At 50.4% G+C, this 18,336-nt stretch overlaps 1 protein-coding gene across 3 annotated transcripts in view; it reads right to left on the bottom strand.

Moving 5' to 3' along the window:
• The window catches only part of GAD1 (glutamate decarboxylase 1), a 42,610-nt gene extending 33,053 nt beyond the window's left edge, over window positions 1-9,557 (bottom strand). Inside the window, exons 1-3 of one of the 3 annotated variants that reach the window (XM_058714344.1) lie at window positions 9,205-9,557; window positions 7,638-7,782; window positions 4,150-4,212 (exon numbers count right to left, since the gene is read on the bottom strand). In XM_058714344.1, the coding sequence (XP_058570327.1) occupies window positions 4,150-4,212; window positions 7,638-7,719 (145 nt within the window). In that variant the 5' untranslated portion in view covers window positions 7,720-7,782; window positions 9,205-9,557. Of the gene's footprint in view, window positions 1-4,149; window positions 4,213-7,637; window positions 7,783-7,917; window positions 8,005-8,845; window positions 8,956-9,204 lie in introns of those variants that run through there. The other 2 variants (XM_058714363.1, XM_058714354.1) reach the window with 2 other exon arrangements.
• Window positions 9,558-18,336: the final 8,779 nt, after the last annotated feature.

Consider the following 18,336-nt stretch of genomic DNA (forward strand, 5'->3'; position numbering starts at 1 on the left):
AGGCAGGCTCGTGGAAAGTCCCAGGAGGTTCAAGGAGAGACAAGTTAATCTGGGGAATGCGGCTTTACTTCCCCAGGACTGCAATTCAGTGGCGAGGGGTGGAATAAGGAGGGATGCAGGGGGAAGGCTGCAGTGGTTGGAATCCTCCCACACACAGGAGCGGGGGGGCTATTTTTGGAGGGAAGAATAGGCAGCAGGCCGTTCATTCTTCCCAGCACTCACCTTGTAAACTTATTGCTAGAGCCCCAAAAGACATCAGGAGAGGGGTAGGACACTATAATAAAGCTCCACAGTTGGATATAAAGATGGGGGTTGTATCCTTTCCCTCTCCTCTTCCCCTACTTTCTGAATTTCCCCTACAACCCCCAGAGTTCAAAACCTGGAGCCAGCACTCATTTGCCACAGGGATGCAGGAGCACTTGGCCCGTGAATTCCAAGGCTGCTCACCTGCTCCTGGAACAGCGAGCTATGGAATTTGCCAGGCTAAAAAGACCAACCATGTGGCATAGTGGAAATGAGGTCCTACTGGGTGAACTCTTACTCTTTAGGTCTCTGACCTCTGGTTGGCTCTGACTCACTCTTTGGGAAAGCCATAAGTCTCTACCTTGAAACCCCTTAGAAACGCCTTTCCTCTGGGCAGCTGCAGGACCTATGACCTTGATGTAGTCTTGGGATGTTATCTCCAAAGGAGGTGCTGACACAGGCATTCCCAGACGTGTCCTGATAGTATTGAGAGATGACAATTATGACACAACTTTAAATCTGCATCTCATCCTTGGGCCACACTTCCTGGAGTGCACTAGGAATCAATGTTTCCTATCAATCCTGTACTTATGAATAGCACACTTACATTGCATTATAAATTGTGTTTAAAGCCATTAATTTGCTATATAAATTCTTACTGCATATTGCTATCAGAATAACAATGTCTTGGCAGGTATTTGTTTTCTAAGACATTGGGAGCCTCACAAAAGGTAAATGATCCAGACCTCTCATGGCTCTGAGAGGCTCTGGAAAGAAATGTATGCTTCTCCAAGGATGACCAGGTGGAGGGTGACATTGAAGTCAGTGCTTTGGCAACTTCCCCGGCTAGCAAGGGGTCCTGGAAGCAGGGGTCCCTGACACTGAAGCAGACTGTATTCTCTCTTGCTCTGCATACCACCCGTGAGAACCTAGTTCAAGCCTGTGAGTGACTGGTAATCCAGCTCAACATTCCTGAGAGGCAAAGAGAAAACCAGAGGCAAGCTTGTAGCACTCTAGCTAGTTTTAAGGGGAGATCAGGAGCAGGAGGGGAACCCTGTCATGACTCCTCCTCTGGGCAGTGAGGAGATCCTGAGGCTGATTCCTTACCCCTACCCCTAAACTCAAAGGCCTGGGGGCCCACTGAGTGGGGAAAGAGTGTAGGGAGCCAGAAAGCACTTGACTTGAGCCAGTTGTTTCCAAATGTGGCTAAGTAAACCAGCTCGGAGGCTATAACTGGTAGCCAGTTTTAGAACTCTGCGTACATAAGTGATGGAGGGCCAAGGACACAGTGAGAAGTTAGCAGAACCCAGAGCCCAAACTTTGGGCTTCCTGCATTGCGTTCTATTTAAGTCATACCACCATGCCTGTAGCTACCCCACTCTACATCTTGGCAGACCCTGGGTTTTCTCTACCTGATTATTTTCCCAGAGGATTCTGGCATCACCGGGGAGACCCAGGGCCTTCCTTGCAGCTTTAGTCCCTGGCTTCCAAGGAAGGGAGGTTGGCGAGGGGGTGGGAGTTGAATCTTGGCAAGGCACTGAAGATGTTTAGGGGCGTCACCCAGGGCAATGGGGATTTGGAGGTTGGAAGAGGACCATTAATTCTTACCCCGTCCTAATGTGAAAGGTCAAACCAACCTGGGTAGTGCCAAGAAGGCGGCATCCAGGCTGGTGAATGTCTGGGGGGAAGGGAGCTGGGGTGTCTGTGTGTGGGCGAGGTGGGAAGGCTGTAGATTTAGGTCAACACCGAAGATTTCACTTTGGACAGCCAGAGTTGGCCCAAAGTATGGAAACTAAATCTGCCTGGGGTTTTGTTTCCTCTCAGAATCAAACCTAACGTGAAGCCTCCTCTCGCATGGCCCCCAAAGCTTTCGTATTAGCAGAAGGCAATTTCCCCTCAACAGACTACCAGGCCTCTCCTGTCAAACAGGTTGCGACTTCTCTGAAATTAGTGTCGGGGTACATGTGTGTTTAGAAACAAAGAAGAAACTCTCTGGGGATGGTCACCTCCAAATGTTCCAGAGTCCTTCCTCAGGCGAAACTGATGCAAACTCGGGGACTCCTATTTTCAGACCCAAGGAAGCTCAACTCTTTCTTGCCCAGTTACCCTTTAGAGACGTTTCAGGTGTGTCTCCCGAAGGGGGCAGTTAGACCTTTTCTTCCCCCGACTCGGAGAGGGGGGCGTAGAGGGCAAGGCCTGGGGCGCGAGGACGGACGCAGGGAATGCGGGTGGACGAAGGCTGCCCGCCAGGCAGGCGCAGGACCGCGGGGAAGGCCGCGCTCATCCCAAGTCTCCCCCGCCCTCCCCGCGACCGCGGCGGGCGCCCAGGGCTCGTTCAGTTCTGCTTGCCCGGCTGCATGACAATGACGGCTGCAGAAGCTGAGCGCCGGGGCCGCCGAAGGGACCCGGCGCGAAACGGGCCATTAAGCCGGGAATGGCAGTGGGGGGAGGGGGCTATTTATAGAACAAAGCTCTGCTGCGGCCAGCTGCCCCCGCGCGCGGTCGCGGCCCCGGCCTAGCCCCGCGGGCCTCGCGTGCTGGGGAGAGGGTCAAACCCGGGGCCGCCCCGCGCGGCAGGGCTGGGCTTTCCCTGGAAGATGGCTGGGTCTAGTCGAGCAACGCTTGCTCACCGAGAATGCTGCTTGTTGGATCAAAGGGACAGAGCCCCGGAAACGCAGGGAGGGCGCCGCGCGGCAAAGCGGGGGAGGCAGGGTAATTCCCAGAAGCCGTTAAATGCCCCCGGTCTGCTCCGGCCCCAGCTGCCGCCTTCCTCGGGTCCCCGGACGCAGAGAAGCTGGAAGAGCAGGCCCGGGGACACGCCGTGGCCGGCCCGCGCTCGCGGCTGGGGCGGGCGTGCCCCGTACTCGTTCCGCCGCTATCTCCCGCGCGCAGCCGCTGACTGATGGCTCTTTAATAAGCCCCTCGTTAATCTTCCCCCGCCCCTCCGCCCCCTGCCCGTCCGTATTTTCTGGCCCGATAAGGTTAGAGATTTTAGACGGTGAAATGTAGCAAGGAAAGCAAGTCCTCATTGTTCAGCCGGAGCCACTCAGCTGTGTCCCTTCGAACAAATCTCCTTTTTCCCTTACCAAAAAAAAAAAAAAAAAAAAAAAAAAAAAAAAAATTACAGCCCTTGGGCGTTTTCATTTCAGACCATCACGTCTCCGGAGAAAGGTTCTTTCTCCTTTCCAGCTCCCAGATCTATTTTTCTTCCTCTTTGGCAAATCGTGCCCGACACCCCCTTTCTCCTCTTGCGGCCCCACGCCCCCGCCTGCCCCGTTTTCCTACCCTCCTCTCCTTCAAGGGCAGGCTCCGCAAACCCTCTGGACTGCGCCCGCCCACACCTCCCCCAGGCAGGCCACCGGGGGGGCTGCAGGCAAAGAATGAAAGAACGAAATCTGAATCCGTTATGACATATCGGAGCAAATTCTCAAACTGGGGAGGCCACTTTCAACGTACGTTTGGCGGGGGTAGGGGGCACGACCTGCCAGCCTCCGCCTCAGGCGGAAACCGTGCCTTAAGCCTGCTCTCTAAGAAAACCGGACTAGTTGACCTTTTCTACCAGACCCTCTGGCCGCAGGTTGAGCGCACGCGTAGGAACGACCCGGACGCCGGGCAAGAGCCCGGCTGCCGCGCGGGGGCGCTGTGCTCGCGCTTTTGCGCCTTAGACCGGGGAAGTCCCTCTGGGTCTTGGTTAGTCCCGGACTCCAGCAAAAATGGTCCCTCCAGGCCGGGTCAAGCAAAGGCGGAGGAGGGTTAAGACAGGTAGAGGAGCGTCTCGCTAGGCGTCGGGGCTTTAGAAAGCCATACCCAAGAGATTGGATCTCCTGCGTGCACCCCACTCTCCCAAACCCTCAAAACCCGCGAGCTGCGCCGGCCCGCCGGGCCCCAGCAGGCCCTTTCACTCACCGCAGATCTTGAGCCCCAATTTTCTGGTGCATCCATGGGCCACGCCGCACCAGGTGTCATATGCTAAAAAGCAAAAGAGGTGCGATCAGTGAGATTAGGAACGTGGGGGACCGGGTCGAGGGCAAATGTGTTGTGGGGAGGAGGAGGCAGGTCTTTCAACAGTGCTCCTCAATAAAAACTCCTTCGTGAAAGGAGCAAGAAGCCAGATCCGTGGGCAGACGGGCAGACTCGTGCCCTTCGAGGGCCCATCACACTCCCTTCCTGTTCCCACTTTCAGTTATAGAACGGGGTTTCTGGAAGGCCGAGAACCCATGGGACCCGCCCGTCTCTCCAAGCGACACTGGCAGGGGAGCTGGGGAGGCAGGATCGGAGTGGGACAGGGCCGAACCCACGTGCAAAAGACGGGGCCAGGCCGCTCCTTACCCAGGACCCACCCTCCAGGCCCTGTCCCTTGGCCTCCGCCTTGCGGACTCGAAGGGCGACCACAGCAGCCCGGAAAGGGAACACAGAGGCATCTGGGACCAAAACGTCTCATAATTTCTTGGCGGGTCTCCAGCCGAGTGGCAGCTTAAAATAAACTGGCATGAAATGGGGTCGCGGAAGAGTTCAGGAATTAATTGGGTGAAAAATAGTATTTGACTAGATGATCGGGCTCGCATGGCTGCTCTTCAGTCGGACCCAGAATCGAGAAACAATAGTGCGCCTCCGGTCCTCATCTCCGATCCCTTCTTCCCAACCTGCCCCTCATTAACCCTTCCCTCGGACGTCTCGGGTGTGGAGCTGGAGAACGCAAAGGGAATCGGGCGCCTTTCCTCCGGGTCCGAATGGCAGACCATTTCTGCTGCTGTGTTTTCCTTCATTACCAGGCTCAAACTCCTCAGGGTCTATGCTGCCCTCGAGGTTCGGCTTCCAGGAAGGTGCACGGGGGTGCCTGTGGCGCCCGCACTCTAACTGGTGTGGTGGGCCCAGCGTGAAATACCCTTCGTATCTCTCTAAGCAAGGCGCCTCCAATCATTCCCATCCCCCACCCCACCCTGGCCCAGCCTTTCAGCCCCGCGCGAATGTTGGTGGCGATAAGGAGAGTGACATCCATTAAACCCGAGGCACAACAGAGCCCCAGCGGGGAGAAGAAATAGACCGACGTCAGTGAGACAGCAGGTCACAGATGGAGTTCCTGCCTCAGACAGCAAATCGGTGCGAAAGCAAAACCCTTATAATAATACCTGGCGGGTAAAGAGCTATTTCCACTCAATAAAGTGCTTTTGCTTTAAACAGCATCTCCACTAATACTCAGAACAACCCTGTGAAACAAGAAGAGTGTTAATCTTAATACTCATTTTACAAATAAAAACATTGAGGTTCAGAGAGGTTGAGCGAATTTTCCAAGGTTACTCAGCTGGAACATTGGCGTTCAGACCCACTGCACTGCCTTTCAGAGTTGGGGGGGTTATAGTGAAATAAAGGGACAGAAAGATGGGGAAAGGAAGTGAGTGATCCCCTTTGGCTCAAAGAAGGTCCAGAAGCCCGAGTGGCGGAGAGCTGGGAGAAGGGGTCGCTGGAGCAGGAGGCCGAGTAAGGTTGTGCGGATCAAGCAAGGCCACCTCCCAGGAGAGCTTGGAGGGAGAGAGAAACGGAGCCAGCAGGCGGATAGACGGTGTGTCTGCAAGGGAGGGTGAGAGCCGGTAGAGAGCCGGGCAAGCGCTTGCAGCTTAGGATGCCGGCTCCGCAGCTGGGCTGCTGGGGGGCGACTGACGGCGTTCTCAGGACAGGTGCTGCACGCTCTTCCCAGGCAGGGTCCTCGACTACCTTCCTTCTGCCTCGGTGGCTTCCGGGTGCGCCAGGCCAGGTGCGGACTCAGGTCAGCGCCTCCACTGGTTCTCGCACCCGAGGTTGGGCGTGTGCGTTAGACCGTGGGCTACCGCCGGGGGTAAGGTTAACGGGGGTGGGGTGGGATGCGGGCAGGACTCTGAGGTGGGTGAACACAGCGATCGCGCAGCCCTATTCAGGCAACAAAAAAGGGGCGGGAAATGTGGAGAGGTCTGGAAAAGAAATCCATCAAGGCCAGAGCAACAGACAAAGGCGGGCAGGCCTCGCGTTCCTCCCGGCCTGTTCCGGCCAGCTAGGCCGCCAGTGCCCGGCTCACGTGCCACCAGGGCTGGCGGCTCTCCCGAGCCCCTCTTTGTTGTGTGGGTAATTGTAGCTCGCCTGGGAGGCGGGGAGAGGGAGCTGCAAAGGGAACTGAAACGCAACCTCAGGACTTAAACCCCGGTCTCCGGGGCCAGGAGCCAGTAGCTGCGCCAAAGAATTGGAGAGGGGGCTTGCCGGATAACAATCCCCCACCTTCGTTTATGGGAACAATTGACATTTTCTCAAGCTTATAGAAAGTGCCATAAAAGCGTAGCAATAAGCTCTTCTAACCACACTGCCACTCCTAAGCCCCTCTTACATAGAAATTCTGGGGCTGTTACTACTGGAGCTGATAGATTGGTGGGGGGGGGGCGCATACCAATCCAAAATGGGAAAAAAGAAAAACAATTCCCTCATCGCCACACTTCTACAGAAAGGTAGGAAATACATCTAAATTAAAGACAGATTCTGGAAATGGGCTAAGGAGCACACTGAGCTAGAGGTGGGGAAGCATAAAGCCCTCCCCCCCCCCCCCCGCCTTGTATCTGGTTCCCCCTTTTTTCTCTCTTCCAAATCTGTCAATTGCTAACAGATCTCCTGCCCCGGAGAAAGGATGGGTGCCCTCTCCTCCCGCCCTAGCAAAGCTGCTTGCCCCTTCCTAGTTCCCCACCTCTCTCCATTCAGGTTGCTGCCCGATCCTTGCTTTCTCTTTTCTTTTCTCTTTTTCTTTTTTCTTTTTTTGGTCTGAGATGTAATTAATTGCCTGAAATGTCGAGGCTCGATCTCAAACCGTTTTATGCACCTTTCTCACTCCTGGCTTCTCCCTCACTCGTCAATAGCTCGACGCAAATTTCCAGCAATTAGGGACCCCGAGTTTTCTAAAAGCTGCAATTAACGTCGAAATTTCCGCTGATTATAGACTTCGAGCACAGCGCGGGGGGAAGGGAGGAGGGGGGCCGGATCTCCGCTCAACGAGAGCTGGAGACAGAAAACTCTATTCCCGCCGAGGCTACAGTCTCCTCACACCGCCCTCTGCCCTGACCCCAGTCGTCCCACCAAGCGAAGAAACCACACACAACAAAAACAATACTCTCTCTGTCCGTCCCTCCCCCGAAGCGAAGCCCCCAACGATCGCCGCTGCTCGAACCTTGTGTGGTTCCTACTCTCCAGCGCCCCAGAATCTCCTGGCATCCCTGGCAGTCAAACGACCTCTGGCCAGGACCCAGGTCAGGGCCCCATCTCTTTCCAGCCTCCATCATCTCTGCGTTACCCCTTCCCTTTCCGTCAGCGCAGCCTCCTCACGTCCCAGCGCCCCCATCTTCCCCGCAGTCTATTTGATAGGAAACTGGGACAGAACCTACTTGTGGGGCGCAGGTTGGTAGTATTGGGGTCCGCTCCCGCATTCGAGGAGGTTGCGGACGAAGAAGGGGTCGAAGACGCCATCAGCTCGGTCGTCCTGGGGCCTCTGCTGTCCGGGGTCCTCGGCCGGTCGCTCGCAGGAACAGGCTGCAAAGAGAAGCGAGAGCAGTGCGGGGAGGGCTTCCGGGGTCCGGCGCGGGAGGCGACTGAGCAGCTGGGGGCGCGGACGCTCCCCCAGAAGTCTGGGCTCGGGACAGAGAGGCAGGAGGAAGGGCACCTAACCCGCTGGGCCGGGGTGCGCCGAGGGGAGGAGGAGACGTGCGCGCGATCTCCGGGACTCTGGCGAGGGCAACGTAGCCCAGGGCTGCTCTCCAGTCAGGCGGCGGAGCGGGGTGACCTGGAGTGCAGCGCAGAGACTAGGGGAGCCCAAGGCCAGTGCAAAACGCGGAGGTGCGGGGGATAGGGGTAGGAGGGCACGGGAGGCTCAATGTGCGATTTTCCAGCCGAGCCACGACCAGCCCCATTGGGCTCTCAGCAGCCTGAGGGCGGGCAGGCGGGGGGAGCGCGCACGGGGCGGGCACGTCTGGTTCGGTGTCTGGTTCCCGTTGTTGTGTCTGGCTAATTCCCTGGAAAGAAGGAGGGTAACTGCTCCGGGGACCGGGGACTTTGGTGAGACAAGGTGAGGGGAAAAAAGAGTCATATTTTTACATTCTCTCTCTGACTTGATCGGGGAAGAACTACAATCACCTTGCACTCCAGACAGCAAGAAAGCAGCGGGTCGGAAACCTTGTCCCACCCCGCTTTGAGCCATCTGGAAGCCTAGGATGAGGCTCCGTCCGGGTTTCTCTGTTCCCTCTCCACCTAACTCTCTGAGGTCCCGGGATTTGTCGCTGTACAAAGCCGGAGATTGAGGGGGACAAGAAAGGACATTACCGGAGAAACGAACTTGCCCTCTGCGCGCTGAAGGCGGCAGACTAGGATCGGTGCGCGACGCCCCTGTACTGCGCTCGGCGCTGGCGCGATGGCTACCGAAGGCCCCGGGACAGAGAGTGCGGGCCAATCTGGGTAGATCTAAGACTCTGCAGAGTAGCAGCCGCCGGCCACAGCCTTCACAAGCACCCTGGGACCCCACACCTAGCCCTGCGCGCGCACTCAATACAGCAACGCAGACAGCCGGTAGACCGCCGCTTCTGGGGAAGTAACAGGTTACCGCTCCGAGTCGCGCCTTTTGGCTGCCGCTGCCCACGAGCCCTTCGGTGAGATCCGCGCTCACAGCCAGGAAGCGTTGGGGAAAATCGTTCTCTCTCCACTTCAGCGCAGGTCTCAGCTTCTGGACATCCCTAGGCGTGAATTTCGCTGGTGCGGGATTGGATGAGTGTGAGGGCGGGGGTCACTGCGCCGCGCACCAAGGGAGAGCCAGGAGTGTGGCGGGCGGGACGCGTTCTGCTCGGGAGGGTAGATGGCGGTCGCCGGGAGTGGGGGATGGCCAAGAAACCGTGGGTGAAGAGCACCCAGCTGAAGAGCTGAAGCTGGGCACTGGGAAGTCCAGGCGGCCGCGCGCTTACCCACCTGGGCTAGGCGACAGTAAGCCGGGCGCTCCCGCCGCTCTTCTGCGCAGCGCGCAGCGAACCGTTCGGCTCCGGTCCTGCCACAGGCGTGATCTTCCCGGCGTCACCTCCAGCTGCCTGCTCGCTCCCTCCAGCACCGTCCCGCACGCGAGCGCCAGGAGGAGAAGAGAGCAGTCGGGAGAGGCAGCTGCTAGGCTTTGGGGGAGGCGGGGGCGGAGTGGGGAGGCGGGGACCGGCTCGGCGGGGGAATCACGAGGCCGCTGCTTGCGGGGGCAGCTCGTCGGCAGAGCGGTGGGGCTCCTTTGCAGGTGCCTGATCGCCTCTGGAGCTTTAAAGGGCGATTATAAATCCAGATCACGGTTTGGGGCCCGGGAAAAAAAAAAGGCCCTATGAGTAATCCAGGCTGTACTCAACGTGCTCTATTTTTTGAAACAGAGTGTCGGGTAAGACGATGGAAAAGATAATTTCTATGAAGAGTTCTGCCTTGTTGAGTGCTTCTTCTTCATCCCTCTCTCCCTTTCCCTTCCCCTCCCATACTTTTGAGAAGACTAGAGCAGTGGCTTTCTTTCCTCGCTGTCCTCCCGGATCTACGACCCGATGACTCTTTCTTGAGTAAAAGGGAGCTCTGGGGTTGCGTCCTCACTGGCTTTCTATTGAACCAGGATTGTCGTAAAAGCAAAGGAGGCAGAGATGAGGGGGGAACACTCAGACCCCCGGAGAGACCCCCACTCCTTTCCCTTCAGTTTCCTCATCCAGCTCAGAGCCTCCCCAAAGTACCTCAACTGAGTACCGCTACCCACTGCCATCCGCAGAGCAAAGGTCCCGTTTCCCATCCACTGTGCACTCCCTGCTTGCTTTGGTCCCCTTGGTAATGGGGAAAGAAGTCCTCCTGATTGATCACATCTGAAGGTTAATAACACGCACGAGCACTGCTCTGAGACAAACGGGAAACCCGAGCCCCAGGGGGCGGGGTGGGGGTGGGGAGCAGACAGTCACTCCCTGCCCTGCCCACTCTCCTCACTCCTCTTTCGATTTTGCGCTTTTAAAGGATTTTCCCTTTGCAATATTTAAACATATTTAATGAATTGCCGCGTTGGGAGAAGCCCCTCATAATAAAAAGGTGCTCACGGAAAAATTTCCACCAGGGGGCGCCAGGCGCTCAGAGACCGCGAGGCCCTGTGTTAGCGGGGTCTTTCCTCCCGGCGGGAGCTAACACCTGGAAGGGCTGTCTGGGCTCTGTTCTTCTCCTGCCTGGTCAAGCCATCCCTCAGCCATCTTCGTCGCTAATGTATGTTCTCCTCTTTCCAATTCCTCAATTTCTTTTTCTTTGGGGCAAAAAAAAAAAAAAAAAAAAAAGTTGATCTTTGTGTGTATCTGGATTATATCATGTAACCAGTCATTCCTTTATTCGTTTCACAGTGATTTTTCGCCTCCTGTTGGCGGTGCAGCAGGCAGGGGTTATTTATGGACAAGTCTGCGGCCTTGCTGGTCCAACCGAAGCCCACACCTTCTCTCTGAATAGTCTTGTCTCCTTTTACCACGACACTGTGGGGATGCAGAAAATCTTACTAATCACCGAAAATTCCATAATAGAGATCGAAGATTCTGCCCTGAGAAGATATAGTCCCATCAGTAAGAGGGTTCGCGCTCTGAGGTTTGAAATCACCGCGTTGCCCTTGATACTAAAGAAAATACTGTCGTCCTCTCTCCACCTTGCAATAAAAGCTCGGGCACTTTTTAAGGACACAAAAGCATCCTGAACGGGGGTGGGGGGGGGGCGGGGTAGGGCAGTAACCTCAGCTCTGAGCGCCAGAGCTCCAGGCTGGGCAAGGTGGGCGTGCCCAATCAAAGCAGGAAACATCCCTTCAAAACCCGGCACCGCAACACACGAAAAGTGCGGTTTACTCCGAAATGAGGCTGGGAGTTCCACCCACGTCCCCTCCCAGAGCCTCCCTAAAGGAGATGTTGCGCCAATCAGAGAGCCCAGTGCCGGTGCTAAATCACTGAGGACGCCCGGAGCAAGCCGACTGTCGGGAGGAGGCAACAAATCCCGATACCCTTCGGGGTCCGCTGTCTCAGAAAGATGCCGGCTCTCCCTGTCTCCTCAACCTTCTCCTAAGACCGGAGATTCTCCGGAAAGGAAGATTCGTTTACTTTCACCTGTGGCTTGAGACTCAGAAATTTCCAACCACTCCTTCTTCTGACCCCATTGTCCAAAACGTTCACCCCTAACGTTTTAGCTAAGGAAATTATCTCGTTGGAAAAAGAAATCTATAAGAGCAGGTATCACAAATTAGAGTCCGCGCAATTGCGAGGACATCCCTCTCACTCCTTTATGGAGGGGGAGGGAATGAAGTCTTCTCCTTAACTTAAAAATGTTTAACTAGGGTCACCTGGGTGGCTCATTGGGTTAAGCATCTGACTCTTGATTTCAACTCAGGTCATGATCTCACAGTTCCTGAGTTCGACCCCCGCATGGGGGGTCTGTGCTGACAGAGCCTGCTTGGGATCCTTTCTCTCCCTCTCGCTCTGCCCCTCCCCCACTTGCTCTCTGTATTGCTATCAAAATAAACAAAAATAAAATTTAAAAATGTCTAACTAAATATTAGTAATTAGTCATTAAACGAATATTTATTAATCATTTGCCTCGTGAGAGGCACTATTCTCAGGGAGTTTTACACTGTCCCATCTCTGTACTCATGGAGTTGACATTCCAGGTAGGCAGGGAGAGTAACAGAAGCCCTTCCCCCCCGCCCCCCTCCCCCACACCAAGTTGGGGGCTTCATGGTTTGGGTTAGTTGCCGATTATTCCCCATTCCAATCCAGACTCTTGGGCTCTGCGAGGATGTTAAGGAACTAAGGGCCTGAAATTACAGCCAGTTCCAGCACACGAAGTTGGGAGGCAGGGCACGGCTCTTTCAGAACCAAGGACAGCGCACGCAGCTCGGTCCCTTAGGCCTTCCTTTGGTCGGCTTCAGTCACCAACCCTTGGCCAACCCGCCCCACTCACCCTGCCCGTCTCCCTCCCTGCTGTTAACTGCTGTGTTTTTCCCTTCTTGGAGTGGGGGGTGGGAGAATAGTGTATTTCGCCCTCTCCTTCTCGGTAAGAATTTGTAGTGAGGGTGGTTGTGGTTGTCTTTTGGCTCTTTAGAACATTTGGAATCCGTATTTTTGTTTGTTTTTCGCTATTCTTTTTATCTTTTATTACTCCCGGTATGGGTGGTGGGGAGATGCTTTGGACAATGAGGGTGGAAAATAGATATTCTCTACAGGGACTCGAACCGGTGGTGAGAGGTGGTCCGGAAGGGAGTGGTGTCCGCCCAGCTGTTTCGTTTGCATTTGATGTAAGGTTTAGAGCTTTGAAGAAAGGGGAACACGGCGCCCAGAGGCAGACGGAGTGGGCGAGTGCGAGTCCTCCTTTCTCTCCGGGGTGTTAGGGGTTTCCGAGCCTGCAGCCTCGGCTACTTGATCCTGTCCACTCAGGACAACCTTCCTTTAAGTCAGCGATGGCTGGAACTTGGGAACACGACCCTCCGCCCACAATGCCCTTTCCCAGGGATGTTTAAAGATATTCCTGTTGGATTTGGAGCAGAGCCTTTCAGCAAAAGAAAAAAGGGAAGGGTGGGAGGAGAGTAAGGCGTGGAAGGGGCGCCTAAACAGGCTGCGGGTGAGATTTTTATGCGTAAAATATGGTCCACGTCAAGGTGAGTAAATAAGAAACGTCAATTTTTTTTTTTTGACGCATTTAGCATTCTTAGCCTCCAGGAAAGGTAATTTAGAGTCACGGTGTTGGTTCATTTCAGCTGGCTCTTTAGGTCTATTTTAAGTATCTAATTTATGACCAAAAAAGAGGGGAAAAAAATGGCAGTGCTCACCGTTTAAACGTCTGTCTCCCGAGACCAGGGCTGTGAAAAGCGTTGCTAACCTTACACTCGGCTTTTCTTAAGTCGAAGCTAAAAGTCTATTCGGTGTATTTGTGTACTTTAAAGATAGTTCCCAAATCATTCTGTACTTTCTTTGGGAACCATAGCTAAATAGACACCCCCACCTCAAAAACAAAACAAAACAAAAAAAAAAAACACAAAAACCCACGCCATACTCACTCCTGGGAGGCAGGAAAGGGTTAAAAGGGTGGTGAGGAAGGCAGAATTTCAGCCACAACGCTGGAAAGGACTCCGGAAATTACAGTCTTTTCTCCTATCGGAGAGCGCTGAGTTCCTCAGATAATCGTCAAATGGTCCCTTCCTCCTTGGTATTCAAAAGATGAAATATTCTAATGTTAAAGAAATTAATCAAGGAGGACAGAGTGATTTGTATTTGGGCAAATCGTGTGTAAATCTTAAACTCAATTCCTGCTATTCCAAACACGTAGACAGAAGGACCAGCAGGTGGCGATAGATTACAATTTCTGAGAGAAAACAACGGCTCCACAAGAAAGCAGCTCTTCAAGGAAAACTGCAGGCCCTTCCCACTTCCCACTCATACCCTGCCATATTTCACAAAGCAGAGCTGTTTAAAAGGCTGAGAGATGCTGCCAGAAGTGGCCCGAAACACCTAGGATCTCTATCCCTTTGGTGAAAGAGAAGGAGATGTGAATATCCATTTCTTTCCCATGGAGCTTCACCCCAAAGGTAGCCTGAGGAAAGGAACTCTTTGATATTAGGCAAGGTATTTCACTGCAAAAGTGGAGACAAGGGAAATAACAGATCTGGATTGCAATTCTGATGGAGAGCTCTTAAGATGTATTCACGTTTTCTGCTCTTCTCTCAACAAAAACTAGGACAAATCAGTCCTTTCCCAAAGGAGTGGGACGGAAGAAAGTTGACTTTCCAAATGAGATGCTTTGGCGAAACAATATGGAATGGTAGAGTGGGTACAGTAATATTTTATCTATTTCAGTGTAAAAGCCCTTAACTATTTAAAATAACAGGTATTAGCCTTTATTTTTTTTAGATGTATGTGCCTGGGACTGTTGTTTATGAGAAGGTTCTGGAAGGTTCTGATGCAGTAATGGAGAATCTGATCATTTAAACTTCTGTTTCAGATTGGGTTTCTTCCCTAAGCCTGGCCAGGTACACGGGGGAGAAAAACTGGAAAGTTAATGGGAGGGATTCATGTGAGCTGCTGTAGCTCAGTTCCCTTTATGTCAAGAAACTTTATGTAAGAAACTTACATGTAAGAGCTCACTGGAATGTATTCACAGCCAAGATTCTCACCTATAACATCTGCAAATCAGTACCATGGGTTTCCCCAAAGCAGTTAGTCACCTGGAGCTCATTCTTTCTATCTTACTCTCAGTTACAAGGCTGAGGTCCTGTTTTCTTTGCCTTTGGCTAAATCAGGGGCCCTTTAGATCTGCACAGCCTGAAATCTCAAGCAATCCCTAAATATGTGGATTAAATGGGTCAATATCTTCTCACTGAGGCTACAGGCACAGTATCTCAACTTCAAAGCCAGGGACAAGCCACAGGCAACCACTGGAACAGCTGAATAGACAATATATCCCTAAAATCTTCAGGCAGCCATCTGGAAGGCACCTAGCAACTGTGGAGTGAGTGTGGGGACTTGTTTTGCATCGATTTTTTTTTGTTATATCAGGATTCAGAGGAGTTGAAAAGAAAATGTAGAGAAGGAAGAAATAAGTCTTAAAAAGTCAGAGCCCTCTACAAGACCTCAACTAGCCTATGAAGGATCAGCCAGTTTTATTAGTATTTAAACCATTGGTTTAACAGGTTGTAAAATATCTCAATTTAACAAGTTTTACTTTGAGACAACTTTCTGAAAGTATTCTTTTAATTCTGTGTAGTACATGATTTTTAACATTTTTTTTCTTACTGTTTTTCATTGGTGGGTTGCAAGTTAAGAGAAGGCAGCTTTAGAATGATGATGTCTGCTGATTTGTGATTCTGCCTCACCTTTGGTTGAGTTCTTCTGATGCCAGTAGGAAGAAACTGAATTTGATGCCTGTTATGATGAGGAAGAGATTTTTCTCCTAACACACTGCTCAGTAGTAGACAGGGAACTGTGAAATTTATCATCTTTACAGAGTAATCATTTTCAAGTTATCTTTTTTATGGAAAGATATTTAAAATAATTTTTATTAGAGATGAAGATACACTTAGGGACCTGAGAGCATGAAACACAGAGAGCTTTGTTTCAGAGTAGAAGAGGATGCAACTTAAAGTATTAAAAAAAGAAGGAAAGAAGCTTATGAAAGTTAACCAACTATTTGTTGGAAAGGAATAATTTTCTCTGCTCTTCAAGGTCCTTCTAGCTGGACTAAAAATCAAGTTGACATGAGACAGATTAACAGGAGAAAATTAAATTTCATTTTGTACATGTAGGAAATCCACACAGATAGGAAATTCCAAAGACAGGCAGGCAAAAAGAAGAATAATGTCATCCTGAACTAAGGAGAAGAGATTAGGGATCTGGGACTTCAAAGGGAAGGAATGCAATTCACAGGAAAATGAAAAAGAGTGAACAGTGTTTACCAATAAATGTCTGCTAGGCTGCTCAGGAACAATGGGATTTGATCAAATAGGCTTTGTTAGATTCCTCCCTGTCTACCACATCTAGTTCATATTATACTGTAGTTATGTGTGGTGATTGCTTTCTTCCTACGTCAAGTTCTCTATTTAAATTCTTTTTAGGCAGTTGATGAGGAGGTTAAGAGCTTTTCTGGAATCTGCTGTTTTTTTTTTTTTTTAATTGCTTTTTAACTCAAAAGAATTGTTATGCCAAAGTGGCCCATCTTGGGTTGGCCTGCCCTCTGCCCCTACAGTTAAAAGTGTATTTGTACAGTTATTCAGCAATAGGAGAGCTACATAATCAATTCTAAGCAAACAGGGACTGGGGGTTGGGAGGGAGTATTGGTGATGGATTGCAATTATCCCTATTTAAAGTATACAATTAAGCATAAGCGTAAGCAAGTTTGTGAATATAACTGTTCTATGAAGATCAGTAAGTTTCTGTATCAGATGATATTATTTTTTGAACATAATTACCTATTTATTTACTTATTAGTATTTATCCTCATTAGAAGCTTCTAGCATACCAAAAAGGATACTAAGATGTGTTAAAATGGCTCCGATACAATAGACACTCCACAAATACTGATTTGTTTTGTTTTTTCCTTGCGTTAACTTTTCTGTACCTCAGGTGAGTTTTACCTTAACTCTTTATAAAAGTTTCTTTCTTTAAAAAAAAAACGCATTTTTTTTCTTTAAGATAATATGTGATTGTTAGAGAAAGTATATGACTTTATAATGAAAAAAAGTGAAATAACCTCATCACTCAAACACAACCATCTTTTTAGCTTTTTTATTAATTTTTTCCCAGATTTTCTCCCCACTTCATGTATAGGCTTAAATAAAAAGTTTTTAGTATTGGACAGATATTGTACATCAATGTTCATAGCAACATTATTCACAATAGCCAAAAGGTGGACCCAACCCAAGTGTCTATTAATGGATGAATGGATAAACAAAATGTGATATATGCACACAATGGAATATTACTTAGCCATAACAAGGAACAAAGCATTGATAAGTACTATGATACCAGTGAACTTGAAGACATTATGCTAAGTGAAATAAGTCACAAAAAGGACAAATATTGTAAAATTCCACTTACATGTGTTACCTAGAATAGTCAAATTCATAGTGATAGAAAGTAGAACAAAGTGATAGAAAGTTGCCAGGGGCTGGAGGGAAGGGGAATAGAAGTTATTGTTTAATGGGTATAGGGTTTCAGTCTGAGAAAATGAAATAGTTCTTGAGATGGATGGTGGTGATGATATCACAACAATATGAAATTACTAAATGCTACTGAACTATACACTTAAAAATGGTTAAAATGGTAGGGGTGCCTGGGTGGCTCTGTCAGTTAAGCATCCGACTTTTGGTTTTGGCTCAGATCATGGTCTCACAGTTCATGAGTTTGAGCCCTTGGTTGGGCTCTGTGCTGACGGTGTGGAGCCTGCTTGGGATTCGCTCTCTCTCTCTCTCTCTCTCTCTCTCTCTTTTTCTCTCTCTCTGTCCCTCCCCTGCTTGTGCTGTCTCTCTCTCAAAATAAATAAATAAACTTTAAAATGGTTAAAATGGTAAATTGTATGTTATGAATATTTTACCACAATAAAAAAGTGATGCATGCCCATGAAAAAAAAAAGAGGATAAATAAAAAATGTAAATTGAAAAATAAACTCGTCTTACCTACCTCCCCTCCTCAGCTGCACAATACAGAAATTAACCATTCAAACCAGTTTCATTTAGACATACCTTGGAGAAATTGAGGGCTCAGTTCCAGACCACTGCAATAAAGCAAATTTCATAATAAAGCAAGTGAAATGAATTTTTTGGCTTTCCGGTGCATATAAAAGTTATGTTTAGGGGCGCCTGGGTGGCTCAGTCGGTTGAGCGTCCGACTTCAGCTCAGGTCACGATCTCGCGGTCCGTGAGTTCGAGCCCCGTGTCAGGCTCTGGGCTGATGGCTCAGAGCCTGGAGCCTGTTTCCGATTCTGTGTCTCCCTCTCTCTCTGCCCCTCCCCCGTTCATGCTCTTCTCTCTCTGTCTCAAAAATAAATAAATGTTAAAAAAAAAGTTATGTTTACATGATACTGTAGTCTATTGAGTGTTTGTGACCATTATGTCTAAAAAAATCTAAAGTACATACCTTAATTTAAAAACATCTTGTCAAAAAAATGCTAACCATCATCTGAACTTTCAGTGAATCATAATCTTTTGGCTGGTGGAGGTTCCTGCCTGGATGTTGGTGGCTGCTAACTAATGAGGGTTGTGTTGGTGAAGGTTGGGGTGGCTGTGCCAGTTTCTTAAAATAAAACAACAATGAAATTTGCTGCATCAGTTGACTCTTCCTTTCATGGACGACTTCTCCATAGCATGCAATGCTGTTCAATAGCATTTTACCCAAAGCAGAACTTCTTTCAAAACTGAAGTCAATCTTCTCAAGCCCTGCCACTGCTTTGTCAACTAAGTTTATGTAATACTCTAAATCCTTGGTTATCATTTCAATAGTCTTCACAGCATCTTCACCAGGAGTAGATTCTATCTCAAGATATCACTTTCTTTGCTCATCCATAAGAAGCAACTCCTCATGTGTCCAAGTTTTATCA

This window comes from Neofelis nebulosa, chromosome 2, assembly GCF_028018385.1.
Source record: "Neofelis nebulosa isolate mNeoNeb1 chromosome 2, mNeoNeb1.pri, whole genome shotgun sequence".
NCBI classification, from domain to species: Eukaryota; Metazoa; Chordata; class Mammalia; order Carnivora; family Felidae; genus Neofelis; species Neofelis nebulosa.